Source organism: Acipenser ruthenus, chromosome 24, assembly GCF_902713425.1.
Source record: "Acipenser ruthenus chromosome 24, fAciRut3.2 maternal haplotype, whole genome shotgun sequence".
Lineage (NCBI taxonomy): Eukaryota > Metazoa > Chordata > Actinopteri > Acipenseriformes > Acipenseridae > Acipenser > Acipenser ruthenus.
This window is the reverse complement of record NC_081212.1, coordinates 24,399,181-24,427,017: the sequence shown is the minus strand read 5'-3', so window position 1 is coordinate 24,427,017 and position 27,837 is coordinate 24,399,181. Positions and strand designations below refer to the sequence as shown.

General features: G+C 38.5%; 4 protein-coding genes and 2 non-coding genes across 7 annotated transcripts in view; 2 read left to right on the top strand and 4 right to left on the bottom strand.

The window, feature by feature from the left end:
- LOC117429666 (chondroitin sulfate synthase 1-like) overlaps nucleotides 1-2,036 on the bottom strand; it is a 42,818-nt gene extending 40,782 nt beyond the window's left edge. The window contains exon 1 of the mRNA XM_034049444.3: nucleotides 1,310-2,036. Within this exon, the coding sequence (XP_033905335.1) occupies nucleotides 1,310-1,623 (314 nt within the window). The 5' untranslated portion in view covers nucleotides 1,624-2,036. The remainder of the gene's footprint in view (nucleotides 1-1,309) is intronic.
- Nucleotides 2,037-5,007: 2,971 nt separating this feature from the next.
- LOC117429667 (selenoprotein S-like) lies at nucleotides 5,008-8,711 on the bottom strand. 2 transcript variants are annotated; one of them, XM_034049445.3, is made up of 6 exons: nucleotides 8,532-8,711; nucleotides 7,863-7,988; nucleotides 7,397-7,503; nucleotides 7,184-7,273; nucleotides 7,020-7,092; nucleotides 5,008-6,698 (listed from the first exon to the last, which is right to left on the bottom strand). In XM_034049445.3, exons 1-6 carry the CDS (start codon nucleotides 8,611-8,613, stop codon nucleotides 6,619-6,621), a joined length of 558 nt encoding a protein of 185 aa, XP_033905336.1. In that variant the 5' UTR covers nucleotides 8,614-8,711; the 3' UTR covers nucleotides 5,008-6,618. The 2 variants fall into 2 exon arrangements, with proteins under 2 accessions (XP_033905336.1, XP_033905337.1); XM_034049446.3 differs by having other exon boundaries at nucleotides 7,020-7,089; nucleotides 8,532-8,710.
- Nucleotides 8,712-9,565: 854 nt separating this feature from the next.
- LOC117429759 (U2 small nuclear ribonucleoprotein A'-like) lies at nucleotides 9,566-14,429 on the bottom strand. Its single transcript, XM_034049593.3, has 9 exons — nucleotides 14,220-14,429; nucleotides 13,614-13,761; nucleotides 13,445-13,523; nucleotides 12,900-12,946; nucleotides 12,564-12,666; nucleotides 11,533-11,612; nucleotides 11,085-11,160; nucleotides 10,730-10,823; nucleotides 9,566-9,807 (listed from the first exon to the last, which is right to left on the bottom strand). Exons 1-9 carry the CDS (start codon nucleotides 14,299-14,301, stop codon nucleotides 9,746-9,748), a joined length of 771 nt encoding a protein of 256 aa, XP_033905484.1. The 5' UTR covers nucleotides 14,302-14,429; the 3' UTR covers nucleotides 9,566-9,745.
- Nucleotides 14,430-14,567: 138 nt separating this feature from the next.
- On the bottom strand, nucleotides 14,568-27,196 carry LOC131700588 (nuclear protein MDM1-like). Its single transcript, XM_058998895.1, has 9 exons — nucleotides 27,108-27,196; nucleotides 25,944-26,004; nucleotides 25,139-25,169; nucleotides 24,261-24,358; nucleotides 23,293-23,374; nucleotides 21,948-22,048; nucleotides 21,292-21,420; nucleotides 20,103-20,169; nucleotides 14,568-16,600 (listed from the first exon to the last, which is right to left on the bottom strand). Exons 1-9 carry the CDS (start codon nucleotides 27,179-27,181, stop codon nucleotides 16,521-16,523), a joined length of 723 nt encoding a protein of 240 aa, XP_058854878.1. The 5' UTR covers nucleotides 27,182-27,196; the 3' UTR covers nucleotides 14,568-16,520.
- LOC131700997 (small nucleolar RNA U3) lies at nucleotides 17,472-17,684 on the top strand. Its single transcript, XR_009308805.1, has one exon. It is a non-coding gene; the product is annotated as a small nucleolar RNA U3 (small nucleolar RNA).
- Nucleotides 18,639-18,851, top strand: LOC131700981 (small nucleolar RNA U3). The gene has a single exon (XR_009308790.1). It is a non-coding gene; the product is annotated as a small nucleolar RNA U3 (small nucleolar RNA).
- Nucleotides 27,197-27,837: the final 641 nt, after the last annotated feature.

The window sequence follows — 27,837 nt, the reverse complement described above, 5'->3', positions numbered from 1 at the left end:
AATGATTGTCTATACTCTTGGAAGTAACATTAATTGAACTGTTGAGTAATTCTATTAACTGTATTTACTGACACCTGTAGTGATATTCTGGTAAAGTCCTCTGGAGTGAAAATATCAGGTAATTATTTGACTATCCAACCATTTTGAGCAAAGCAGAAATAAAAGGTACAGTAATCAATCTGCAAAGCCTTGTTATTGTTTAGCATCAGGTTCAGTATAATTAATACATACATACATATATAAGTAAAGAATGTTTTTTTTTTGTATTGCATAGGTACACCTAGGTGTAAAATGAAATAAAAAATGTCCACACACTTTAAAAAGCTTGATTAAACTTTAAGACTGGAAACCTAAATTGGTGGTTGAAGTGTCAAAGACTTCACAGATAGGTTAGGAAAAGACACACTGTTAAACCAAAAGTCAGGAGAGACACCAGCAAAGAGCTGCACATTTTCTGATTCTGCCAACAAGTGAGCTTGCAGTGTTTGCTTGAACTAAAACTGGCAAGCCCCTAAAATCCTCCACACCAGACTGAGGAACTTTCACAAAAATACATGAGGAGCATTTTCTTTATTTAATAATTTAAAAAAAAAAATCTACTTGTTCCTACAAATGCCTTCCACATTTACTCTTTCAGAAGCATGACTGCAAATGCATAATACATTTTCAGCTATGATGTATGGTTATATTCTCAGTGTTCACTTTTTAATCATCTTCTTCCTCATCAAAAAGATTGTGTTCCTTATTTTCAAATCTTGCACAAGAAAAAGTTCTGCAAAAGATCACTGCACCCCCAATTCTTGAAAGATAAGTTCACTAAATTTAACCTAACTGTGTTGCTCCAGCAACATGTATCAGAAAGTTTAAGCAATACCCCGTCAGCTTAGCTCAGGAAGCCTTCCTTTTCTTTAGCCATTCCGCATTTTAAGTCATGTGTTCTTGAAAAAGACAAATTTGGAGGGCATTATCAAGGTCTGTACAATAAGTTCGACCCTTTTTTGGGAACAATATCTCTGTTAAAACGTCAAGAACTACTAATTAGGCATATTTTGTCCTAAACTGTCCCACTGTCAACTGTCTTCGTCCGGGACACTGTTGTAAGCTACCTGAATACCAAAAAGTACAGCAATTATTTTACGCTTCAAACCAAACTGCTTTGGGGTTACAAATAGCACGTTACAAAACTCGCCAAATTATAACCACATTATTAAACACGTTTAGACAACAAAAATACGGCACAGAATCCATGCAGTGAACTGCAGTACATAACGGTAAAGGTATATCACCCTCACCCAGCACCGTCACGTACCTGTGAGCAGCCACAACCCGGTTATCCAGATACTTCTGTGCTGTCATTACGCCGACAAAGAGGAAATTCTTAGACCTGGGCACCGGTTTGTCTGTTGACAACACGCTGTTATCTTGTTGCGGTTGCCAAACTTGTGCGCCGCTGTAGTCTCTGCGCAGACCCCGTTGCAGCCCGCAGCCGCCCGTGCTCGCTCGCTTCTGTCCGGCGTTCTTCAGCTCCGTGGCCCTTGGTAAGATTACAAAGGAAGCCAGGGTAAACCCGACCACCAGTCCCAAAAGCACACTGAACCATGCCCTGCAGCTTCGTCCAGCCATTCTCAACAATAAAGCCAACTTCTTAAAGGGTCTCTCTAAGGCAATCTTATTTCTCGAATCCTGGCACCTCCAAAATGCTCGGATTTCTCTGTCATTATAGACAAGACCCCCTTCCTCCCTGCTGTGTGACTGGCTGCATACGTAGTAACACAGCAGTTTTCTTGTACCTTCCTTTTAAACCGCCCTCTTCGTGTTACCCCTCTAACCATTAAAACCGGTATTGTTCCCTTTCAGCGGATCATTATCTCCTTTCTCTGTTCATCCTTCTTAGCTGAGGAATCTCCTCCATCCTATCCCCTATCTCGCCATTGAAAGAATGCCCAAAACGTCATGCTGCTACGCGGCTTAAAGCAACGCTTGACCTAGCTCGGCTTCCATAGCGCCAATCTGATTGGTGCAAAGTGAAGATTGCTCGTACTGTAGGGTGTTGGAAGAATTTTTGTTCTGTAAATGCGTCTTTCCCCTGGGTGCATGGAGTTAGTAGGACGTTAGTTAATCCATGTGATTTTACTTATTCACTTTTGTACTTATGAGCAAAAATGCTTAAAGTAAATAATGTTGGCGTCTTATGTTTTTACTGTGTGTATTAAAACAGTATTTCTTGGTAAAACGGTTACACTTTAGAGGGGATTTTTTGTGGTTCAGCAGCTCAAACAAATTCGATTTTGTAATTAAATATGCAGGAACTATAAACACAGGATCAGAGCCAAAGTCTGGTTAGAACTACACCGCATTTACGCAACGACAGAATCTTTTACATTTTTGGCGCATATGGTTTTAAATTGGGACCTCTAAGTGTCCTGTATCATGATTGTATCTGATGTTAAAACAAACTTCATATTAACAAGTATTGTTTCCCTTTCAAAGTGGTTTGAAAGAGTCGCTGTCGACAGCATCTCTGCCGTTTCATACACTTACCAATCCTACAGGAAATAAATTGCTATGCAAAATTAATTAATCAGTATAAATGATTAATGAGATTTTGTTCCCCTTTGCCTCAGGGTTATTTCCTTATTCTGTCTAGGGCATCATTAAATCAAACTGTCTAAACGGGCATATTTCTTTTAAATTAGGGACATAAAACAGAGAAACTAATGTGGGTCCTTAGTGCTGTATTTTTATTTTTGTATTTATTTTATTTTTTTTTTATTTATCGATTACCCCTTCAGTACTGTATGATCAGATTATGTACTATGTGGCCAGATATTTAAAAAAAAAAAAAAAAACATAATTAGAGCATAATGGATGTATGACTTTTCAAAAATGCTGTCTGGTTGGATGGGATCTCTGTAAACTGGTGAAACTGGTACTATACATCCTGTTCTAGTAATATCAGGCTGTCAAAACAGGCAGAGAGGGTGTGAAGGACTCTACCACCTTTAGCAGTGGTATTATTTTTTAATAATATGAGAATGTTTTAGAACTGGGAAGTGTATTACACTACATTGCTACTCAAATGAACGTATTCTTTTCTTTTAAAAGGGGTTTTAAAGTGTGCTCCAGCAGGTATCCGTTATCCCCTCCATGTATCACTTAGCTGGTGCAACATCACTGGGATAGGTACTGTGTGCTCAGAAATTTTCAAATGAACGCTGGGAAACTAGCCATACAAACTGTCAAGATGTCAGCAGTGTATGGGGCACCACTGCACCTGTGAGACGGATTGCTAATTCAAATCTTTGGCAAGTATTTAAGAGAAGACCAAGGTTGTCCCGAGTGAGGTCAAATGGCCAATAATAGCCCCAACCTAAGTCATTCTTGAAACATTTTGGGGGTACCAATGCACTCATGGGATGGGAATCTGAATTTGAGATAATAATTTATTCAGAGATACTAATAGGTAAAATTGCAAATGTTGCAATCTCGTCTCCACCCCATTTCTACACTCCACCTGTACAATAACCCTGTGGCTTGAGAAGAACAAAATGTGTATATTGTGAAAACCACTTAAGTATAATGCTAACTAATGACCAAAAGCCTAGATTTAAAAATATTTACTGAGTCAGCATCTCTGTTACTCTAAGGAACAGAATTTCAAAGAAAAAGGGCATTATAACCAAAAGACCTGGCTCCAGCTGACTTCAGACTGAGCCCAGCACCCTGAAACCTCACAGTACATGCAGAGGCTTAGGGAGGGAGCAGTTCCATGAGCTAAGAAGGTCCATTGTCCACTGCAAGAATTACTCTCATTCAGTATCACTCAAGTGTTTTGTGTGAACCACCAACAACCTATATAATTTGTCAGTGGATTAATATGAATAGAATAAAAAAAGCAAATTCTAAATAAAATACAATTTACAGGGAGCTATGGGACAGTGTTTTAAGCAGGGGTCTCCAAACCTGGTCCTGGACGGCCGGTGTCCCTCCTGCTTTTTGTTCCAACTGTACTCTATAAATTACTTAGTTGGACCAATTAAGTGATTATTAGAAGCTCAATGACAATTAATTAATTTAGTGTACAGTTAGAACAAAAATCGGGAGGGACACCGACCTTCCAGGACCAGGGTTAGAGACACCTGTTTTAAGGATACGGTAACACCAACATGGTATTTAAAATATACATGCAATTACCAATGTTGTAAGTTTATTTGCAAACTATGCAGTGAACTTCATTTGTGATAGGCAAATATTGTAGATTAGATATGTAATGTGCAACTGAACAGTAGGTTCTGTGGACAAGCGTGTGGGCTCCCTCTAGTGGTCTTTTGGGAGGCTGCAGCAGAGACAGGAAGGAGGTTGTCATTATTTGTTCTTTCCTTGGGCTGTTATCTTTATGCTATTGGTTCTAGCATAGATGCTGATTTTGCTACTGTATCTCGTTAGCTGTCAGTTTGTCTGCATTATACACCTTGGACCAGGTTGTACCTTTAAGGCAGCAGTGTGGAGTAGTGGTTAGGGCTCTGGACTTCTGACCGGAGGGTCGTGGGTTCAATCCCTTGTGGGGGACACTGCTGCTGTACCCTTGAGCAAGGTACTTTACCTAGATTGCTCCAGTAAAAACCCAACTGTATAAATGGGTAATTGTATGTAAAAATAATGTGATATCTTGTAACAATTGTAAGTCGCCCTGGATAAGGGCGTCTGCTAAGAAATAAATAATAATAATAATATTACAATAAGCATCTGTTCAGTTGCTATACTTGTAGCTTTTGCTTTGCCTCTTTGCTATTTACCACCTTTATCCAAACTAGAAACAAAACACAAACGCTAACTGGAATGGGTTATGAGATATTAACAGTCGGGTCGGCAACATATATGCAAATTCATACAAGCTCCCCTGCATGCATAACAATAAGTGCTTCATGTCATTAAAACATATGGGCTTGCTTTACCGATGCTTCGGGCAGATATGCTTCAAACTATATTAAACACAGTACACTCAAATACAACTACTGCACTTTTTATTAATAAAGAGCTAGTACAAATGGCATTTTTTTACATAATGCAACACAGTCAGCACTAAAATGGCACTAGAATTGTATATTTACAGTGTTCTAAAGCTTCGTTTAATGAAAAAATGGATTCTGATTGAAAATGGTAAAGGTTTTCTATAATAAAAATGAACCATACTTTCTAACTCGACATGAATTACGTTGGTATAAACAGGATCATTAAATTCATATGTGATTGGCATTCCATACCAAAGACATTCTTTGAAATTCCGATATGATAAAGTCTCTTAATCCCGGAGACGTTCTAATAGAGACGAGTGGACTTCTTATCGAACAGCAGATCAGCCTTGTTGACTGGTAAATCTACAATGGAAGCATGGCGTATAGGCCAGCACTACTAACATTAAATACAGTATTGGACAAATACATGTGCACGCTTTCAAATTGGATATATATATGCCAGTTGAAATCAGAAGCATTTCTGTAAATGTGTTGATCATATTGCGTTTGACTGTATTTGGATAACATTATGGCAACCTAGACCAAGACCTCACACTACATAGATTAGAAGATGTGGAAAGCATGGATCCACACAAGGCAAAATGACCACCCATTAGATATTACAGGGTGCATCACTATGGAAAAAAACAAGAAACACACATGACCTTGTGAACTATATCAGTCCTCCCCGCTGACTGGTTTGTCATTTACAAGGAAGACATCATTGGAAGCGGGCAATCTCAGGAAATCAGCAGTCCTACTCATCGAAGGAATTGATCAAATAAACATCGGAGAGATCAGAACCTGTGTCTCAACAGCGGCAACACATTTAGAAACATTCAGGGCGATTAGAAAGTAAGTTTACCACACCAACACGCCATACCATTGATGTGGGAAACTTACTTTTTAAACAACCATGTGTTTAAAAAGCAGTAGTCTTAAGTCAAGTGTAAATACATTACTTCTCTTTGGATAAGGTTAGTCTCCCCTTTCCAAAAGTATTTTGCATTAATTGGAAAGAATCTATATGAAGAGGAACTGTTCTCAAAATGGTAAGAAAACAAAACAATCTAAGTGTCTTGCTGCATGTTTGGGAATTAATTTCTGAATCTCTCATCTGTTTTTGCAGAGACCTCCCATGAACTTAATTCAGTGCAGCTGGCAGGTCACAAGCCTCAAAACACTTTGTAACAGCGGAAGCTTTGTGCACCTATGAGCTTCCACGGTCTACAGCATCATCTGATTTCTGAGCAATTGTGATTTTTGACTAGGGGTGTTAATAATAAACCTTTGAAACCATTTAGGTATTATCAACAAGCCTGTCAAATACAGATGTCAGCCTGTTTGTGTAGAGCAGAAGTATAACATGTATTGGGAGGCTTCTGAAGATGGGTTTTCTGTTTGGTTACAAACATCCCAAATATTTTAAACATTAAATAAAAAAAAAAATCTTCCAAAGTTTAACTGTTTAACAATCTAACACCCTTAAATTAGTCTTGGATCTTCTGAGATTAGCCAGCATTAGTCACAGTGTGTCTGTGTGTGTTCTTGAAGCAGTACGTCAGGGTTCACTGCAGCAGTGCAACACTGACGTGATTTACCCTCATCCGCCACTAGAGGGACCTCTACGACCAGGTCTATATGAACAAGCTCCTCCACCCTCTCCAGACAGGGGATTAAACCCTGTGAAAATGAGTAACACACAAACAGTAAGCATTCTAATAAAGAACTAGAATGACAGGCTGTTATTAAATCTGCATTACCCTGAAAATAAAGAACATAAGAACATTTTAATTTTAAATGTTGCTAACAAAGTAGGCACTTTTGGTATATGGCTTCCACAGGGTACTCAGTTCTTCCAGCCCTCCTTAGTAGCTGTATCCAGTCAAAAACTAGGGCTTCATTAAACAGGCTTCAGTTAATTTCTGTCACAGTGTTAATTTGCTTTTTATATTTTCACAAGCATATTTATACAGACAACTACAGCAATTATTTTATACATACCACTGCGCAGTGGTTTCTTTCCAGACTTGGGTTTTAAGACGGACGTTGAGCTGGACTCCTCTGTGCTTTGCTGCTAAATTAAAAAGAAAAGACGATAGGCCCACAGAACAGGTGTGGCGTTCGACAAATCAAACCATAAGAAAGCGTGCTAGAATATTCCTCACCTGACTTAGTTTTGTATTCCCTTTGTAACTCTTTCCCTCCTGCATGCTTTCCCACATCTCTATCTTCTGCCTTCTCTTTTCCTCTTCAAGCTGAGGATGAACAACAACACACCAGAGATAAACCCTTTATCCAAACGTTTCATACCATCTGTATAAAATGCTGGAGTTTGCAGCCTTCTCATTTAGGGGACAGACGCAACGCTGTGCACTTACTTGCTTTTGTTTTTCTTTGTATTGCTCAGCTTTAGCATCTAATTCCTCCTGCATTCGCCGGCGAGACGCGTCTAATGCTTCTTGACGCCTCACAACTGTAGATGGATCTAGAAAATATCATTTCTTTATATTATATTAACACCTGCCCAAGATCGACAGATCATTTTGCAGCATCTTCGTGATGTCAATTTTTAATCAGCACAATAAAAAGTCACTGCACCTGCTCTAAACAGAGTTTGTCATTTTTCAATCACATCTAGTGAATTTTATCCAAATATAAGTGATAAGTTTCATTTTGATGCTCAGTATATAATAGACCAAACCAATTACACAAAGGCCTGGGCGTACAGCTCAGAAATTCTACATCTAACTGAAAAATATTGGATCAAAACTGCTCTGTTTGCTTATTTGATTATTAAAATGGCTTCGGATCCTTTATACATTATTATTTCATCAGCATCAGTACCTGGAACGTCCCTAGGGTCACTGCTCTCCTGACTTCCTCTTCGTTTGCTCAGGTGCTGGATAACCAAGTAAACGGCAACACCGCCGAACAGGATGTACCAGCCGTAGTCCGAAACCAGGGCTCCCACTAAAAAGAAACAAAAGCAGTCGATATGCAAAGCCACGGTTTCGACGCCATTTCATTTTAGAATTGTTTTAGACACCTGTTAGTTTCAATCATGAACGAAGTGTATTCTGAATGTGAGGCGCAGGAATACCACCTGGGTCGCCACAGATATTGAGGCTCGGCTGTTGACTGTTTAACTTATACTTTTTTTGTTAATTGTTTATTTTTCGGTTTTATTAGAATTTCAACAGCGACACTCCTTAATTGAAACTTTGAACTGCGTGAGATTCTAGAATCTGTTGCGCACTTAAGGTTTAATCACAAACTACCACATCACTCTTATAATTTATATTTTGTATTCCTACGTATCAGTCCTTCCCAGATAAAACCAAATGACTTAACATGATCACCAACTGAGTTTCACCATTGCTGTCGACGGTCACAGGCTTGTATTCTGTAAAAGATCCTGATGTAAATACAGAAAAACAGCCTCTATGTTTACGTCTTTGTACTTTCGATACTGGTGGTAGGTAAACCCATTTTGACAGGTTATTTTAAACTCACCTGTCTGTTGCAGGAAATCAACACCCTGGTGTTCAAGAGTGGGTTTAGTTTTTATTTCTGTCGTATCCTCTTCTGTTTCCATTTTCAGATTGTAAAGTATTAAAAAAACGACAAACAATACAACTGCATTACTGCTCCCCACTAGTTCCGCCACACCGTGTCTAGTTCCTGTTTGTGTCAGATTACCCAGCCGCTGGGCCAATCACAGCAAGCGCTGACGTAGAAGCGCTTGAGCGAGAGACTTGACACAGCCAGGCACCGCCCATCTGTGTTACAGCTTTGTTCTGCCATTTCAATAAACTCTCTCTCTCTCTCTCTCTATATACACATACACACACCAATTTATAAAACACTATGGGCCATTTATATGGTTTTATATTACATTCATGTTTGAAAGAGAGAATAGTCATTGATCACCTGATACAGTACACAATTATGGATCTCAAAGCAGTATTTCAGGCAGGTCTGGTTTAGCAGGTTAATGGGAACAGTGGAGTACATCTGCAGCCTGTTGTACTAATCAAATAATGTAAATTAAAAACACCGTACACTAACTGTGTAACATTTCCCAGGCAAAACTATAGCTATAGCTTAGGCCCCAGTTTAATGGGATTGTCATTCCCACCCACTCCGAAAATAATAAAAAGTTAAATTGCCACCTTGTACAACAAGCACAACTTCATTATAGATCCCAGAGGTTTTGAAGAGGTTTTTTGTAATTATGAAGAATGCATGAGTAGGGTCTAGTATCAAAAACATGTGTTTTGAGAACACCCTTTTGAACAGACCATTTATCCTTTTTAATTTTTGAATGGCCAACACTTAAACATTTAATTTGAAATAGAATGTTATACACCAGGATTCTGGTGACAGTGGTTTTGTGGGTGTCTATATGCTTCCAGGTGTTGACAAGTTTGCTTTCACTTCTAATAGTGGTATGGTTATAATCGTCATATTATATAGCAATGCAGTCCAAAAACAGGATAAATGCTTGGTAATTTAGATTTCTAAAAGGTAAATTCAAAGCACAAAAGTTTAGAAAAAAAAGTTTAATGTACTTAAGTGTTCAATCACTTGAAACAGATTCACCCGACTGCCTTAAAACAGAAAATATCTACCCACATTACCAGGATAGCACAGCATTATCTACAGTTGGCTACTTCTGCCTTCTCCATCAACAAAACACAATAATCATTTAATAAAAAAAATAAAAATTATAATCCATTCATCGGTGTGTCTTCCTCCATTTCCTCCTCTTCAGGTCCATCCTCTGGTCCTAAAACAAAACAAAAGACTTAACACACAGCATTGTAAAGCCTTCACTCTCAAAGACGGTCTTAAGATGTACCTTTCACTGACAAGCAAGAACATGACAATTAACCCTTTGCGGTCCATTGTCGGACTGGGTCCGACATCATTATAGCAACGCAAAAAACGGGTTTCTAGTCGTTTTTTCTCCGGAAAAAGCCGAGAAAACCATTCAATTGCCGAGTGGGAGCGACAGGAGCCGAGACAAGTCGAAAAAAAAAAAAAGGCGTATCTCATGAATAGTCATACATGGCCCTGGTATCAGATAACGGGGCGGTCTCATAGTAAACAAGCTGGCTGAGTGCGTCAGCGCACAGAGACTATCATGGACATTTGCAGAGCTTTTTTCAGATGTTATAGTAATAAAATAATGACTTGGATCGCATTATTGAGGAGTTGTGATAAAACGAGTGATCAGGAGATGATTGATCGGTATGTACTACTATTATTTTTATTATTATTTATTTCTTACATAGGTGAAAGCTATAGCGAACAAAAGGGTGGGGCGGGGCTGGAGATGCCTAGTGAGTGCTTTTTTGATATGCAGGGCCATTTAAACCCGTTTGACTGTGGAAAAAAATACTTTTAAAGAGCGCGTCTAAAATTAACTGCGCGTGTGAAAATTAATTGGACCTGACGTGCCTGACGCGCGATTAATAAATGGACCGCAAAGGGTTAAAGTAGTTAATGTCTACTCCTCCCCCCCTACTGTTGTCAAATTAGATGGAGCATTTATCTACTGAACTATAAATGAGGGCAATTTAATGCCGACTGGCTTTGTTTAAAAATACAATCATTAACCAATATAGTATTTTAACCAGAGGTAGGTTTAACCTTTCATTGTACAGCTTGGATGTACAAACCCAAATCACAACACCTGAAGAACTTACCTGTTTTCCGCTCTCTGCCAGGAATCTGACCGGACTGCAACATGCCCTTTAACCTCTCCACTTCATCTAGAGAAGTGGCATTGGCGATGGCATTCTGTAGAGGCACAATTCAGAAGGAAACAATTGTTACATTTGATTGCAAGCAATTAAGACATCACTTAACACATTACTACACAACAATTTGTAAAGCAAATGGCAGAATGAAGTGGCAACGACAAAGCACTTAAGCGGAGGCTATTTCAATCCCTATTCTCAACCTCAATTTTATTTGTAAGATTTGCAGTGTGTATGCAGCCATGCCATAATTCATACCCTGACTACGTATGTATACAAAAGACCCAGTTAAAAACATTACCTTAATTGCTTCAACATCTGCAGGAGAAGGCCCGGTTTTCTTCTTTTCAGCTTGTAGACCGGCTCCTGGGGTGAACCTAACACACAGCAGAGGCTGAAGAGTCACACACTGTTCCATAACGCAAAGCTTCTCAAAGCCTTGAGCACCAAGCTTTAATGACATCAGTGTAGTATCTCATCTTTGTCAATAAACTGATACAGTAGGGAATTCCTTGAAATCAGCTTCCCTCAGAAACACTGGAGTAGTTTTAGAACAGATTTAGGCTAATGCCTCCACTGCACACGTCCAGGGGGTGGAAGGATTCCCCCAAAGAGGGTACAGATTCTAAAACAAACAGTGATCCTATAAACCCATCAGATTTAGGAGCGTGTTCCCGAATGGCTCTATACCCATCACCAGAGCCCAGTGTTTCTGAAGGTCAGTGCTAGTTCAAGTACTTTCATCTTACGTTTTTGTTCTCTTGGCAATATCCTTAGCAAGCTGTGCACCCCGTTTGCCTTTGAACATTTTCTCCGCCTCCTGACGCTCCTATGGCGATACATCACATTGTTAATGCAAACAGTTACAACACTGACCATTCAAGGCAGATCCCTACTACTGCTGCTAGGCAAACTCATCTGAATAAAATGAAGACGCGCAATTTCACTATGTCTGAGGAGATCAAGTAAGAATTGTGGTTCTTTAAGATCTCCACACACTGGACGCGATGCGATTTGTCCTGCGATATAATGGTACTTTCACTGCGACACTACCTTTCACACCAGTGGTGACAGGCACTCGCAACGTTATAAACAACTCTCCTCTGATTATCACCTGGAAAAAAAAAAAAACACACGTATGATAGTCCTGTTATACAGCTAATCAAAATGTAGATTATAAAATAGCCAGAATACTTATTTCAGTAAAAGAATCACACACACCAACTATATCCAGTTCCCTAGAAATGGACTGCCAGATGTTCTCCCTCATTGCTTTGTCTATAATTTTGTGTCCTTTATTGTACAGCTCTGGGTATTTTGATACTGCAAGAATGATCTTTTCTTCTGCCATTGTTTACTGAAGACGAGAAAGGGAATCTGTTCCTCATTGGTCAGTTCCCTAGCTGCTACTTGACAAATCGCAAAAATAGACACCAATCCTATTTTTTTCACATTGCTTCAGTGTTGCCCGTCGCAGGCAGTGTGAACGGCTCGCATCACATACATGTTTTATTTATTTTTTTGTCGTGGTGCTGTGTGTCCTACAACACATTCGCATCACATCCGGTGTGTAGAGGCCTTTATTTCACAAGAAATGCTATCCAAAGATTGCAGCTCAATCATGCAAAACTCCTTGAATGACTGTGGAACTCCGAAGTAAAACTACCAGTAATCCACGTTAATTGTACTATACTTATCACAAATGCAGTTTATGATTTAACTACTATATTTCATAAATTCTGCAACATCTAATCTAGAATACCTCGTAACAATTACTTACCTTTAATTTCACTTTCTGAAAGTCAAGCACTCTGATTTGTGGGACCTTGTTGATCACATACAGTCTGTAATGCTTCTTGTTTGTCACAGGGTTCCTTAAGAGACTGCAGATACATTTTATTTAAGCACCAGCACACAGTAGTGGTTTTGTACACAATTAACATTTGTCAAACAGCTAATTGCATGGAAAATACTGCAATACCTAGTAATTTATTTAGGTAGTGTTATGGCACAAGATTAACAATCCCTATTTATCTTAAGAAATGTGTAATATCCAGTATGCAACAAATATAATGCACAATCGATATAATATTGACGTAACAAGGATACATGATACCTGAGCAAGGTCAAGGTCTTTATAGATGCAAGAGAATCCAAATCACCCTGTAAAATGTAAACACATTAGTCCAAACATGCTTGGATATTACAAAAAAAAAAAAAAAAAAACAGGTTTAGTTTGTTACTGTATTCCAGTTCCTTAAACAATTCTAATTTCACATTCATTTGTAATCAATTCCAACACATCATTGATCAAAATCACAATTCGTAGTATTCTGTTCAGATGAGCTTCTCACAGTGGCAACACTTTACTTCAATTGAAGTCACTGTTAGTCAATTAAATTGGCTTCACAACGAAAGCAGTTAACAACAACAAATGACTCAAACAGAAATTCAAATTCAGTCAAAGGGAATTGGGAACTGACTTAAATAGAATATAACAGGAATTGACCCCAACCCTGGTTTCTTTGTTGACCGGTTAAATAATATTTCACGCTACTTTTAATAGCTGTTGGGCAATACAAAACAATGACACACGCATTAAGCAATGTATACTACCATAAGGAATAACACAATTTAGCACATGGTTCTGTAGTAACTTACCAGTTCTTGAATGCTGTTGTTTGTTAAAACCAATTCTCTCAAGTCTGGCAGAGACTGTTCAATACCTTCCCCTATGCGGCTAAAAAGAGAAAAAAAAATCAAAACCAGCTGCATTAGCAAATGGAGAAAGAATCTGTGAAAAGTAGCGGTTCGTGCTGTGTATACTCACCACACTCGGTTGTTGCTCACCAGCAAGGTTTTCAGTCGTTTCAACAAGGGAAAGCCATCGAGTTTCCGGATTTCGTTGTCGGAAAAATCAATGGTGTCAAACTGGTCCAAAGTGGCACCCAGATTTTCAATAACAGGAATCTTATAGCCTGCAGAAGGGAATAGAACAGACAAAGGTTTGTTATGGGTCATATTTTAGAGTCCCACGAAGCAAAATGACACACACATTAATTTAGCAATACATATTACCACAATCACATCTACATGGTTCTGTGATAGCTTACCGGTTCTTGAATGCTGTTGTTTTTAAAACCAATTCTCTCAAATCTGGCAGAGACTGTTCAATACCTTTCCCTATGCAGCTGCATTAATATTGTTTAATACATCACTACATAAACTGAATTAAATGCGGGTGCGAGAACCGTTTACTTCTGATAACAATGCTACTCAATTCAATTGAGATTTTAAAACGAAAAGGATTGTTTTTGCCATTAATTCTATAAATAACATTAATATTATTAAAATACATGACTGAAACACCCCCGTTAACACTGTGGTTTATACTAACTCTAACACAGGCCTAATTCAATTTGATTTCACTACGCACCTCTGAGATCCAGCTCTCGATCTCGCACCGGGTTTGTATACTGAGCCGCCTGCTCAATAAGCTCCGCTGATAACTTCACCATGGTGATAAAAAAAAAAGAGTCTAAAAGGTAGAATATGACTTTTCCAGTTCAGTTTAATTTAAACCTTCTTGCGGCTCACACGCTACCGCCAGGAACCATATTTATTATTACCCAGGATGCACCAGAGGCTGGGTTGTCTAAACAGGTTAGAACTGAGAGGGGTGTTCTGGACGATACTATTACCTCGTGAAAAACAGGGAAGGATAGGCTTTTTCGGAGTCTTTCGTTTGGTGCGTAACGCCATCTGGTTGATTTTGTAATGAAAAAAAAAAAATCCTATCTATATAATGATACTATTAAGCGGGTTTGCCTGTAATGAATGTGTTAGTAATAAAAAAAATGTGCAATTGGTTTAGATGCATACAGTTTATTGTCCAGTAAATAACGTGTACAATAAAGTATAGGGCTACCGTATGACTCCATATACACTAGGACAGCGGGACAGTTCAGGCGTTTCAACTCACTGCGATGTGAGTTGAAACGCCTGAATTGTCCGAAACAGTGTACATGGAGTCATATACTAACCAGCTCTAATACAGTAACACAAAATTAGCAACATACTTTTTAATTATTGTATCCCACTACAGACTTTAGTGGTTTATTTTCTTTTGAACAATGTTAAATATAACTTCATAGATTTGTACAATACATGAATGAATATGTATAACATTGATTCCTATTTATGTATTACTGTACTTTAGTAGTTATTAAGTAGGTGTAATTTATAGATTATTATGTAAAAGAAGTGTTGTTAGAAGTTGTGCTTATTGAATGATCATCCAAATCATAATTTGGACAGATATAGTCTGCAGTATAAAATCTGGCATATTCCTGATATTTAAAACCAGTAAACATAATACAAAGAATAAAATATTGTGTTTGTCTGAACAAGGCACCGTCTAATTCATTTAGTTTCAACCACTCTCATGGGAGCTACCCTTTACAAGAATGATGTCATTAAAGCTTTCAATCTGTGAATTCAACACCCAGCTGAAAGATACGCAACTCCCATACTGCACATCTGTCTGTGTGTTTATAAAGATACTCAACCTCCATACTGCACATCTGTCTGTGTGTTTATAAAGATACTCAACCTCCATACTGCACATCTGTCTGTGTGTTTATAAAGATATGCAACTCCCATACTGCACATCTGTCTGTGTGTTTATAAAGATACTCAACCTCCATACTGCACATCTGTCTGTGTGTTTATAAAGACTCAACCTCCATACTGCACATCTGTCTGTGTGTTTATAAAGACTCAACCTCCACACTGCACATCTGTCTGTGTGTTTATAAAGATACTCAACCTCCATACTGCACATCTGTCTGTGTGTTTATAAAGATACCCAACTTCCACACTGCACATCTGTCTGTGTGTTTATAAAGATACCCAACTTCCACACTGCACATCTGTCTGTGTATTTTAAAGCACACTCTGCCCTACAACCAAACGAGTCTGTTGAGCAAAGCTGAGCATTCTTCCACTGTTGCATTGAAACTTCATGAACTCTTCAGGCTCAAAGCGTTTTCTTTTGCAGTGGTTACACAAATGAAAGCTTCCGGGCTGTAGCCATGAAATACATTCTACCAAAATGGCATGCAATGAAAATGCAGCTCAGGCAGGAATGGATTACTTAGTTTCAGCTCAGTTCATCGTGTATTACTCAACAGGACATTTCCAGTTGCATCGTTCCATTGTAATGCTCCCGCTCAATGAGGACGCACGTGTGTATTACTGTCTTCTGCATGTTGAAATCAGTACTGTATTCATTTAGCTTACTAAACTTAACATAGCATAAAGTGTTGCTTTAACATTGTGTGAAACATTAAATATGGGAGCGGATCCCTCAATTTCCCTTTTCAAAGCCCTTTCATAAACTTGTTTGGGGGAATCTAAATGAATCTACAGTGCACTGGACCTCTCCCCTATGAGCAAGCATTATTAACACAGATCACAAAACAGAAGTGAAAATGTAAACACTAGGGGGCACCACTCAATTCTTCACATAAAGAAAATCTTTAGAACCTCAACATGTTAGTTTCTCATTCGTTGTGAAGCACGCTGATTTGGAGGGGTGGGTCCTCTCCTTCTTAACCTCGCTGGTTGTCCTTTCTTGAGTATATCTGTTATAGCTGTCATACATAATTCAAAGTTTGATAAGCTTAAAGATATGAGACGATGCCTTCATTAATCCACGCTGACAGGACTCTTAACCTCACCCCCCTCTGGACGGGTTGCTGCGTGTAGATCTGTACGAGTAGTTGCGTCCACCTTCTCCAGTCAGTGGGTTGTAGTCTGTGAAAATCACACAGTTACGGCAACTTTGGTCTTTGTGTCAAACGCGTCCTTACCCACTGAGTACCACATACAGTTTTTTTTGAAAAAATCAGAACACAAGCTGTTAAACGTGATGCATTCTAAATCAATATTTCTTTACAAAACACAAATGTAAATCCTTCGTTTTGGCTACAAACTGTTTTGAGGACAGTTAGACGTGCCCGGAATCAGAGCAGTGCAATTTCACACCGGCTATGAAGCTCAACACATAGAACATGGAGCTTTATTATCATCACTGTGGGGAGGAAAACACCAAGAAATGTATCACTTTTAGGCGTCAGTTTCATATTGTACAGTGAGGCATCATAAAAGCACCTGAAGCAGAATTAAGAGTTACATTTACACTTAGCAAAATGACAGTGAGTTATCATAGCAGTATAGTTGAAGAGAACATTAAAATAACAGGGATATACCAGTTAAAAATGCTCCAAAAATGACAAAGTAGCCTGTCCTCAGATTAGGACAATGGCACTTTATGGGTTAAGAAACACATTTGCAGTAAAACCCTTGAAATCACCAGCGCCTTCCTCCTCCTCAATACTATGCAGGTGGGCGGGGACTGAAACCTCCCCCGGCTAGCTAGATAGGTGATTGGTTGTTAATTTAAATTATTCAAAGAGAGATGCACACTGGGTATTATTTAACTTATTTTTTTGTTTCGTTTTTTGCATTATTCTCTTATTGAGTAGTTATTTAATTGTGTGTATTTTGTGTTTAAAACGCATAGGCAATTATTTAACATTACTATAAACAATTGGCATGAATTAGACACCGTCACTAGGGTGATACATGCCGGGAGTAGGGAAGTTGCTTTACCCGTTTATTTTTTAAGACTATACTTTCAGGGATCATTTCTATAGTTTGTTACTAGTGAAATGCGTTTCTAAAGTGTCTGGTCTCGCTAACCATGTTGAGGAGTCACAGTGTTCTCTTCTGAGCGCGAAGCGGGTCTTGAATGCTGCTTTACTGTAGCTGTTCCTGACCATTGATGACCGTTCTGCCTTCTTTCGAAGGTGGAGGAAGAGAACACAGTCTGAGTGGTTAGCGGTTTATTGTAAATGGTAAAATAATAGAATACTTATGAAAATGTAGTTAATTAAAAAAAAACCTGTTTCAAGATATAGTTGTGGGTTCTTAAACACATTGCGATGTGTGGTACTTAGAAAGGAAGGTTTTAGTGTCACAGAATGGCAGACGTTACAGTAATACAGTGGGGCAGCAGTGTGGCGGAGTGGTTAGGGCTTTGGACTCTTGACCAGAGGGGTCGTGGGTTCGATCCCAGGTGGGGGACTCTGCTGCTGTACCCTTGAGCAAGGTACTTTACCTAGATTGCTTCAGTAAATAATGGATAAGGGCGTCTGCTAAGAAATAAATAATAATAATAATTTCAAGGAGGGTTCTTTGAGAAGTTGTCATGTTAATTTCATTATAAAAAAACAACAGCATGGGTTGGTTGTATTAGTGATTGTGTATTTATTTGTATTTTTTTGTTGTCTGTATTTATGTATTGATTTGTATTTATTTTTTATTTCCACGCAGATGTACACTAGTGGGCACTGGAGACATTCTACCTTCCCTGTAAAATAGAAGGAAGCCTTACAAAAAAATGCAGCTCTTCTTACTAGTCAGTGAACCAGAGAGCCAAAAAAAAAACCAACCTGTCAGCTCCTTGAATACCGAAAAGCGACGCGGCAGAGTTCCTGTTGAACTAGACAGCAGCGACTGAAACCTTCTGTACTGGTTCAGTGATTGGCTGTTGGCCAACATTATGCAAATACATTCTCACACCGGGTCTTAACTAAAGCATTCATTTCAGAGCAAAATGTTTATCATTATTTAACATTGTGAATTATTTTAACTACTTTTGTTGTAGGCACTATATAAATTAGCATGTTTAAGACATGTGGTCTGCTGTAACAGACAAGTATGCATTAGACACCCTGACCTGTGTATTTGGTGCCAGCAACATGGCGATTGCTTTACCCGTTTGTTTTTTAAGACTATACTTTCAGGGATCATTTCTATAGTTTGTTACTAGTGAAATGCGTTTCTAAAGTGTCTGGTCTCGCTAACCATGTTGAGGAGTCACAGTGTTCTCTTCTGAGCGCGAAGCGGGTCTTGAATGCTGCTTTACTGTAGCTGTTCCTGACCATTGATGACCGTTCTGCCTTCTTTTGAGGGTAGAGGAAGAGAACACAGTCTGAGTGGTTAGTTTTATAAGTTAATAAAAAATAGAATTGTTAAAGTGGAAAGCTGAAGTCATTTTAGGTATGTGAGGGGCTAGTTGACTTCATCAGTATTAAGCTGTTAATTAATATGATCCCCATTTGATAACAGGCAACTTCAGTGTTTTGTAGTATGATAAAAATGATACATTTCTTGGTGTTTCCCTACCCAAAATGATGATAAAGCTCATTTTTGTATATGATGAGCTGGTCTGATTACAGGCTAATATGACTGTCCTCAAAATAGGAAGCTGGGGATATATGTTGTAAACCTGCCTGTCATTTTACACTTTAAAACATTGAAAACCTTTAGAATGGTAGCATATTGAATTAGAGTGTGTCAGATGACATAAATACAGCTTGTGTTCTGATTTATTCAAAGAAAAACTAATTAGGAACTTAAGGGGTTAATGAAACTAGCGCATGTTACACACTTTGAAGTCTGCTATGTTTCAAATTCAACATTAACACACAGCTGTTGGCACTTTAAAACAATGGTGGTTAGGACAATGCATACCTACTTCCAATAAAATCACTTCCATGTGTTTCATGAAAATCACACTGGATTAAATCTGCTTTCAAAATAAATACTGAAGATCAGCTCCACACATGCCAATGTTAATAGTGTGCTACACTTTTAAAACATCTAGTATGATGGTAGTTGTGCCCCACAGTGGTAGAAGCTGCATTATTGTGCCGTTGTGAGGGTAAACAATGACCTGTATCCATTGAGGACCAAATACATTTTTCTTTGAAAAAAAATCAAACACAAGGTGTGTTTATGTAATCTGATACGTTACATCTAGACTGAACTATTACAGTTAACAAAATTAGAGTAAGTTCTAACAATAGAGTTGAAGAGAACGTTTAAATACCAGGTAGGTGCCAGTTTAAAACGCTCCATAAATTACAAAGTAGCCTGTCCTCAAATGAGGACAATGGAACTTAATGGGTAAATTATTGCACCAATAAAATCCTTATTAGTTCATACAGTGAACGAGGATACTGAACTGTATTCAGTAAGAAGTTTTGTTCAGTAAAAAAAAAAAAAAGACATTAAGCTTGGCTGCCACTATTAGAACATACTAAACCCTTTTAAGTTTTATGAAACTGGCCCACAGAATACCAGACTTAAGATACCCTTATTATTTCAAAGAGAATACTTGCCATGTATAATGCACTGTGTGTCCCACCAATTATGTGCTGCAGTGTGTTTGATCATTAAAAGCCCTTACCATTCTGCCGCAGTGGCTTCTTGTCTCGTCTGCGCTTCACAGCTGTCGTGGGCTCCCTTGTTTCTGGCTATTAACACAGGAAAGACATTTCTATAAAGCTGATGGAATGGTAAGCATGACCTATTTCCCTTAATTGTGGATTCAAAAGGTCTTTAGGATAGATAATTAACATTCTTCAACATACCCCAGTTTGCAATTGAATATATGTAAAGGTGTAGTTGAAAACGTTTATTTAACAAATAGCTTTTTTTTTATCTTAGTTTTCCAATTTTACAATAAAAACAGCATTTTCTTTTTGTCTTTTTTTAATTTCAGTTTTTAATGTTTTTTAATTAGACTATCTGAAATTGTTCTATTTTGAAAAAAACGGTCTTTTTATCTTAGTTTTTCTAACTTCATAATTAAACTGTATTTTTTTGTCTTTTTTAATTCCAATTATATGTATTTATTATTTTACACTTTTAATTGTTCTATTTTTACAAACTAGCTTTTTATCTTAGTTCTTGTAATTGTACAATTAAAACCAAATCTCTTTTTAAATTTCTGTTTAATTACACTTGGCATTAGATTGTTTTTAATGTAATGGTTAATTGTTAATTTTGTGCATGTATGTGTGTGAAGAGCTTTGAGATCTTTATGATAAAGGCGCTGTACAAATGTGAATTGTATTGCATTGTACTGTACTAAAGTTTAACATGTATTTTACTAGCTTTGATTAGCTTCACCATATTTCTCACAATATCCCTGAAAGTACAACTCTATAGAGAAGCCTGCTGTTCATGCTGGGCTCCCAGTGTCCTCTTTACTGGACAGTTTAGCGTTCAGAGGAAACTCATGCACCTGTCCCCCAGTTCAGTCAAGCATCGTCATGTGGAACCCTCTCAATCCAGCAAGGAAACATGATTGTCCATATTTATAGCAATATAAAGACGTAGATATAATAGTACTGACCACGATAAAACAGAGCAAGATATCTGGGATGCTAAGGCTCATCAATCCTGCTGTATAATGGATATTAGGGATAAAACTCAATCACTCATGGGTGTAAAGGGTTTCAGCTGAAGCCCTTTATCCTGCCACAATGAGACGGTAGCACACTTTCCTCTCTCTGTTCAAACAGTACTGACCAAGACCCTGGTCCGATATCAATCGTGTAGTTTTCTTGTGTTTACTGTGGATTAAAACCTACCTGGGTTACTTTTGTGTGACCCTGATAGCTCGTTCCTTCTTGCATCGATTCCCACTTTTTGATTTTCTGCTTTCTCTTTTCCTCTTCAATCAGCTTTTCCTTCTCCTGCTTCTCCCTCTCTTCCTCCAGCTAACAAAGCACATTTCACCAGTCAATTTTAGAGAACAGTGGTTAATATTTTTTTTCTTTTAGTTTCCTGCCAATGATTTTTTTTTTATGAATATGAAGTAAACATGTATTAAGAACATTAATGTTCACACATTACTGATTTCTGTCACAGCAATTTAATATGAAAAAATATATTGTCTGCTTTTTTTTTTATTGAACTTTTTTTCTCCTTATTTGATGACTGGAAACAAAACAGCCTGGAAACAATCTTGGCTCTTGCCAACAGGCACCCATGCGTAATGTGGAATTACAGCATGAAAACAAAGTTCACATTTTAACCGTTTGCATTTTTTAAAAACTGAAACAGATATTGCAACAGGAAGACAAGGGGAATGGAGTTTTGTCTTACAGAGAAACGGAACGTATTCACATTGACATACAAAACACTGACGTTAGAAATGGTTCTTCCTTACAAACCCTTATTGTTTTTAACAAACCATTATATTGGCAGGAACTCAAGTCGTGAAATGAAGAACACACAAACTCACCAGTTTGGCTTTGTATTGTTCTGCATCTGCATTCATTTGGTCTTGCATCCTCAGCCAAGCTGCTCTTCTGGCATCATTCTGATCTCTATTCAAACCGGGATCTAAAACATGACAAAAGAACATACCCTTTTAAGATAAAATAGATATCTAGGATGGAAATCACTCATGCTCTATAAGGGATATTAGGGACTCTCTCATGGGTGGATAGGCATCAGTCACTCAGCTGAAGCCAGTTTATCCTGCCACAAGGAGACAGTAGCACACATTCCTTTCCCTATTCATTTTTCTGTGTTACAATTGACTCCGCATACAGTATTTTTTAGCTATGTACAGCACCTAACAAGGGATACTGTAACACAGGAAGTGATGAAGGCACTAGTTGAAATGTTTGTCTACTTGACGTAGTTTCTTAAAATGTCTACTTTATAATAAGCTTCTACTTTTTGGAAGAGTTTGGAATTTAAAAAAAAAATCCCTTGAGTCAAAAGCAGTATCAAGCCAAGCAATGCCATGTACATGATACTGTTGTCATGGTAATTAAGAAAAGGTTGTTTTTTAAACCACCCTAATGGGGCCGCCCACATGTACACAAGCGCTGGTCAATGTTATTCTTCACAAGTGCAAGTAGATGTTATTTTGCTTTACAGACAGGCCCTGTGCTGTGTAGCGTGCTTTAAAATAAGTCATCCGACTGCTCGTTCACTGATAAGGTAAGAGAATTAAAAAGCCCTGATTAGTATTCACGTGCTGTGCAGGATTGCTGCAGAAATGTCAGATAACCTCTTGTTGCTCTGAATGTGTGCGACTTGCAAGCAGGATTTGAGTTGCTTTCTCCAAAATGAAAAACATTCTGAAATTCCTGTGGGGTTGTATCAAATCTTTTGCAGGATTGGAACCCGTGTCGGTCCATTCAAGCTTTTCATAGACAATCTGTTTCTACAGGGTTGACTTGATAAGATTTCCATTTGGAAATCCATTTCCTTTGATGTTATTTTAAGGAGCCTCCTCTTTGTCTCCAGAATCTTAATATAATTTCATTTATTTTCAAAGCACTCTGCTTCTTGGAATCTGCATCTCCTTTATCTTTACAAAACTTAATATGATACCAAAAAAAAATGACCAGCTGGTTTTTCCATCGCCGTACAGCTTCAGACAATACACAATCCTTTCAGTACCTCCCTCTGCAAATTCAATCCATTTTTAATTTTATTTTATTGAACTCTTAATTCAATGAAAACCCTTTGTTTCCTCGCTCACCCCCAGAAAGAAAGAAGCCAACAGACATGCATGATTTTTTTTCTCCCCCTTTGCAGGGGCTTTCAATTCATTTCAGTGTGTTGCTTACCATTCTCTCTTTTAGGTGGTATATTGTGTTTGACATGAGGATCTACTGAAGGGCTGGAAGGGTTGACTGCACCTGTCCTGGGCTGAAGAACAGAAAAAAGACTAAAGACACCTTCATCATTATAAAACCAAGTTTAACAATACCTTATTATTATTATGCTTGTATTATTTTAATGATCGTTCTAAGATGGAGGCACAGCATTCCTAGATGTAGCATGAAATGTAGTGTGGGATGATTAACCTCTTTAACCCAGGATCTCTCCTTCTGCTCCAACAGGAGCCAACTTCAATTGAGGTGAACCAAGGCTGGGTGATGGAGAACAGGAAGGGAGATACAGTTGCAAAGGAGGCGGTGAGGAGGCAGGGGAGAAAGACTTGCACAACATTTAGTGTAAAGTGGGTTTGGTCTAGATAATATTGGGCATCCAGTTGGTTTAGCATAGCGGGTTGAGTCTCGCCTAGACTTACAGCAAGCCTTCAATAACAAGCTAGACTCTACCCATTACAGTTTGAGAAAATTGTATATTAACAGATTAAGGTTCTGAAAACGCAAGGTGTCCCATAAGTCTGGATCATTGGCAATACCATATATTATGTTGATTAGGATGTTAAAATCGGGCACCCACATCCCGTTGACTATCTGAACCACACATCCTCTTTTCTTAAAGACATTTCACACCATAAAGAAATAGAGACACAACCAATGTTAACAATTCCACCGGTTTATGGGACACACGCACACTGTTCATTAACAAATCACACTCGTCTGTCATCTGGCAAGGAAAACAAAGCCCAAGAGAAAAGTGTCAAACCGATTTTCTTTTTTCTCATTATCTCAGCTCCCACTAATTAGCAAGCAGTAACAGGAAATAATTGGTGTGATCCACTGGTAAAATACATCGATGGTCTCAGGATGTAAGAAAAAACAGGAGCGCATATGTGATGGTTAATGGCCTGCAGTTTGCTTACTTGTTCTACTGTGTGTTGTCTGGCCAGAGCGTTGTGCTGTTCTTGCATCCTCAGTCGAGCTGCCCTCATCCGTTCAGCATGACTCTGGTTCAAAAGTGCTTAAAGGGAACAGGGGATTTCACTATGTGACTATGTGATCAGTGGTGCAGTGCTAAATCTGAAAGTACCGGAACACCACTCAAATATTTCATTATCATTATACAAACTCGCATGTTATTTGTATGCTGAACTGCTAGTAACACGTATCATAGGTAATGCATTTATCTAATTTCTACAAGTATTTCCACAAAGTGTCTTTCTCCATCTTTTCAGAATGCTTTACTTTACCTGTCTGTGTGTCATTACAATAAACAAAAGGAAGCTGGAGTTGGAAATGTATTTTTTAGTATCATTCTTGAGTCCCAAGCACTGTAGAACAAACACATGAGTTGTAGACAGTATGAGAGACGGATACAGAAATCTGGTCCGGAAAAAGACCAGACGTGTTCTTCGTGTTAAACGCATTCTGCTGTGTTTCGCAAGCAAGGCAAGGAAAAAAGAAATCATTATATCATATTCTTATTATAAACCCATCTGTACTGTACCTGGTGACTTCTCTGCAAGGAGCTAGCAGGTTCCCTGTTGCAGGAACATGACATGGGTGCAATTTGAATAAAGCTGACAGTTTACTTCTAAGCCTCAGTGCAACTTGTCCCTAGGGTTTGCTGCTGCTACTGCTGTTGTATATGTTGTCATCGCACTTCGGACTGGCTTTCACTTCCCACTCCAGTCAGTCATGCACAGAAACCATGTGCTATCTGTTTACCAGATGCTGTGGAGCGGGGTATTTCATCCAAAAGGAAAGCTTTGATAACACTGAAGTAATGATAGCTACTTACCAGGCTCTTCAAAAGTTGAACTGGACTCCAGCTGTTATGGACAAAATAATAATAATAATAATAATAATTGAGATACAATGTGCAAACTGCAAACTGTTCAAACAGACATAGGCACATTGATAAAGAAATATAACTGGGTCTTTTGATAGAGCAACCTGGTATGGGTGTTAACTAATGCATTATTCAGATTCTTTAGAGTGACTTTGAATCACTTTCTGTTTCAGTCATCACATCACAATAAGCACTATTGTGGCCTGAATAGAGCGCTCAGACTCATGACTAACCTCCAAAAAATCTGGTACACTCGAGTGTCCCCCTGCAACACTGCCTCTCATGGATGTAACAGATATATCAATATACCAGAACAACATAAGACAAGTTTGGGAATGAGAAAAGGTCATTTGTCCCATCAAGGTCCATCTCTTATTACCTCACCATTCTCCCCTACTGGGGGGATTCTCATTTAAAAACACAGAATCTAGTCTTTTTTATGTTTTAGATGCTACTACATCACCTGGTAGGCTATTCCATGTGTTTATAACTGTGCAAAAAAGTGCTTCCTATCTTCTGTTCTAAACTTGCTTTTACTCTGCTTCCATGTATACCCTCTTGTTCTACTCTGTGCTAAATTTGAGGTAGTGTCGAGTTAACTTTATCTAAAGCATTTATGACTGTATAGACTTCAATCAGGTCCCCTCTTTCCCCTTCTTTTTTCTAGGCTGAAGAGATTTAATTGTTAATTTATAACAAGAAATGGTATTTCTTGCATTTGCTAATGAAACGAAAAACAACAGGTACACCTTACTTGTTTTTCTTCCGTGGAACTCATTTCTGCAGTTTGCGAGCAGGGGGGTCTCTGTGGTTTCCTGTTGAAAAAATGAGGCCTTAAAAGAAAATAATAAAAGAAACACCAGTGTAATTCATTCTACAGCCTACTGCAGCATTCTTCACACTTCAGTAAAAAGGTTCTGGCTACTTCACAGTGCAGTCTGTCAAAGACACTGTTACACCTCCTGGAATACAATGAAGGCAGCTGATAATAGGCATTCTGGTAATTGTAGTCCCTCTGTGAAAGATACCTGAGACAGGTAAACCGTACTGTTGCGATGTGAGTTGAAAAGCCTGCACTGCCCCAAACTGTACTAGTGGACACAGAGTCATATGGCAACCCTAGAACACCAGCATACCTGAAGGAGTGACATGAGCAGTCAGCCACACTTTATCAGCACAGCTCAGAGGCAGAAAGGCAGTGAACAACAGACTAAAATCCACACTTAAATCAACTTGATGTGCAGAGTGTGGGCATATGGCAAGAACTGGATCCTGTCAGTCTGGGTTTCATTTCCAGCTCTGACTCACTGTTGTGTGATCAGCTGACCCTCTTGGGCATCATCATCCACAATAACCAGTCAGAGAGGTTGATGGTACCAAGTCCCAGATCTGGGTGTGTTTGGTTCTTCATATGGTTTTATTTAACAAAGATTGCTACCAGCCCATCAGTGTACCAGTAAATGATCAGAAAAACTATATTTTAGTTAAAAAAGGGGGAATATAAACATTAATAATAATGCCTGCCAGATTTACAGGTTTTAAATTCGCTGTCTAAAAAATCTCAGTAGGGGCCTCATGGCTATGCTTTGATCTTCCAGTTTCTACCCCTAGTTACAGATTCTTAACCATCATTTGAAGGTTGCATCAATCAAGTGATTTAATGAAGTCTATGCTAACCGCATGCATCAGATTTGCTTACACTTCTGCATGAGATTCTGCTCTGTTGAAATGGAATTGTTCAGCAGGACCAACCCTGCCTTGTCACTTCCTTACTGTGTTTTCATTGCTATGTACTTGTCGATTAGCCAACCGTTTTTTCCCCCCAGAAGTTCCCACTAAAGTATATCCCTGAAACGGACTCTCTAATGAAGGCAATGCAAATTCAGTGGTGTAATAATATACAGATTTGTGATCTTACCTTCTTCTTACAAACAGCCTCGCTTTTACTTTCACTCTGATGTTTGTGTGCAGGGCGGCTGTTACAGCTGGCATTGGTCTTAAAGATACAGCATCACATTTAGCAGGGATCATACACTTCCTAAACCCATCTGAAAATCACCCAGTTAGACTGGATTTAAAAAGATACTGACACAGTACACGCCTATTGATCTTCAAAATACACCGAAAATCCAGGTCACCCTTTATTTTAATGCACTGTTTCTGTTTATTAACTGTGAATAACTTGCCTATTAACATGTTTACAAGTGTTAATGGTTGGTTAATAATGAATATGTTAACTTATTTATATACTATTAACAAGTACTAAACCCATTTCACCGATGTGATTCACTCGAGGGATGAGCGAGAAGCTACCATACAGGTAAGCTAGTTGTGAACAAGGAAGTGATCCAGACTGACTTTCAGAATGGCTCTCAACCTGATACACTAGAAGAACAGCTGAGAGGAGTCCAGCAGCCAGGCTTCCAGACAGTTTATACAGCGAGCACACACTGCAAGGCATTCATCAAGCTGGCTTAAAACACCAATCAAAGGGAGCCAACAACACTGTGTGGGGATCTGAACACGACATGGACTCATGGTGTCAAGATCTGGACCCGTCTGACTTTACTAGGAGGATCAATTTCTGTAATAGATACACTTGAAGTGCATGTTGAATTTAGAATTTGGTTTTACACTTTTCACCAGAT

What these genes read in the sequence shown, in the direction of transcription:
- LOC117429759 (XM_034049593.3), bottom strand. Translation starts at nt 14,301, where the DNA reads ATGGTGAAGTTATCAGCGGAGCTTATTGAGCAGGCGGCTCAGTATACA. An exon ending in TCGAGAGCTGGATCTCAGAG is followed by an intron (nt 13,762 to 14,219) that starts GTGCGTAGTGAA and finishes TCCCTTCTGCAG; the next exon opens with GCTATAAGATTCCTGTTATT. An exon ending in TTCAGAAAGTGAAATTAAAG is followed by an intron (nt 11,613 to 12,563) that starts GTAAGTAATTGT and finishes GTATCGCCATAG; the next exon opens with GAGCGTCAGGAGGCGGAGAA.
- LOC131700588 (XM_058998895.1), bottom strand. Translation starts at nt 27,181, where the DNA reads ATGCCAGCTGTAACAGCCGCCCTGCACACAAACATCAGAGTGAAAGTA. An exon ending in GTTCCACGGAAGAAAAACAA is followed by an intron (nt 25,170 to 25,943) that starts GTAAGGTGTACC and finishes TGTCCATAACAG; the next exon opens with CTGGAGTCCAGTTCAACTTT. An exon ending in GTCACACAAAAGTAACCCAG is followed by an intron (nt 20,170 to 21,291) that starts GTAGGTTTTAAT and finishes CTGTGTTAATAG; the next exon opens with CCAGAAACAAGGGAGCCCAC.
- LOC117429667 (XM_034049445.3), bottom strand. Translation starts at nt 8,613, where the DNA reads ATGGAAACAGAAGAGGATACGACAGAAATAAAAACTAAACCCACTCTT. An exon ending in TGATTTCCTGCAACAGACAG is followed by an intron (nt 7,989 to 8,531) that starts GTGAGTTTAAAA and finishes GTTTCTTTTTAG; the next exon opens with TGGGAGCCCTGGTTTCGGAC. An exon ending in TGACCCTAGGGACGTTCCAG is followed by an intron (nt 7,504 to 7,862) that starts GTACTGATGCTG and finishes GATATTTTCTAG; the next exon opens with ATCCATCTACAGTTGTGAGG.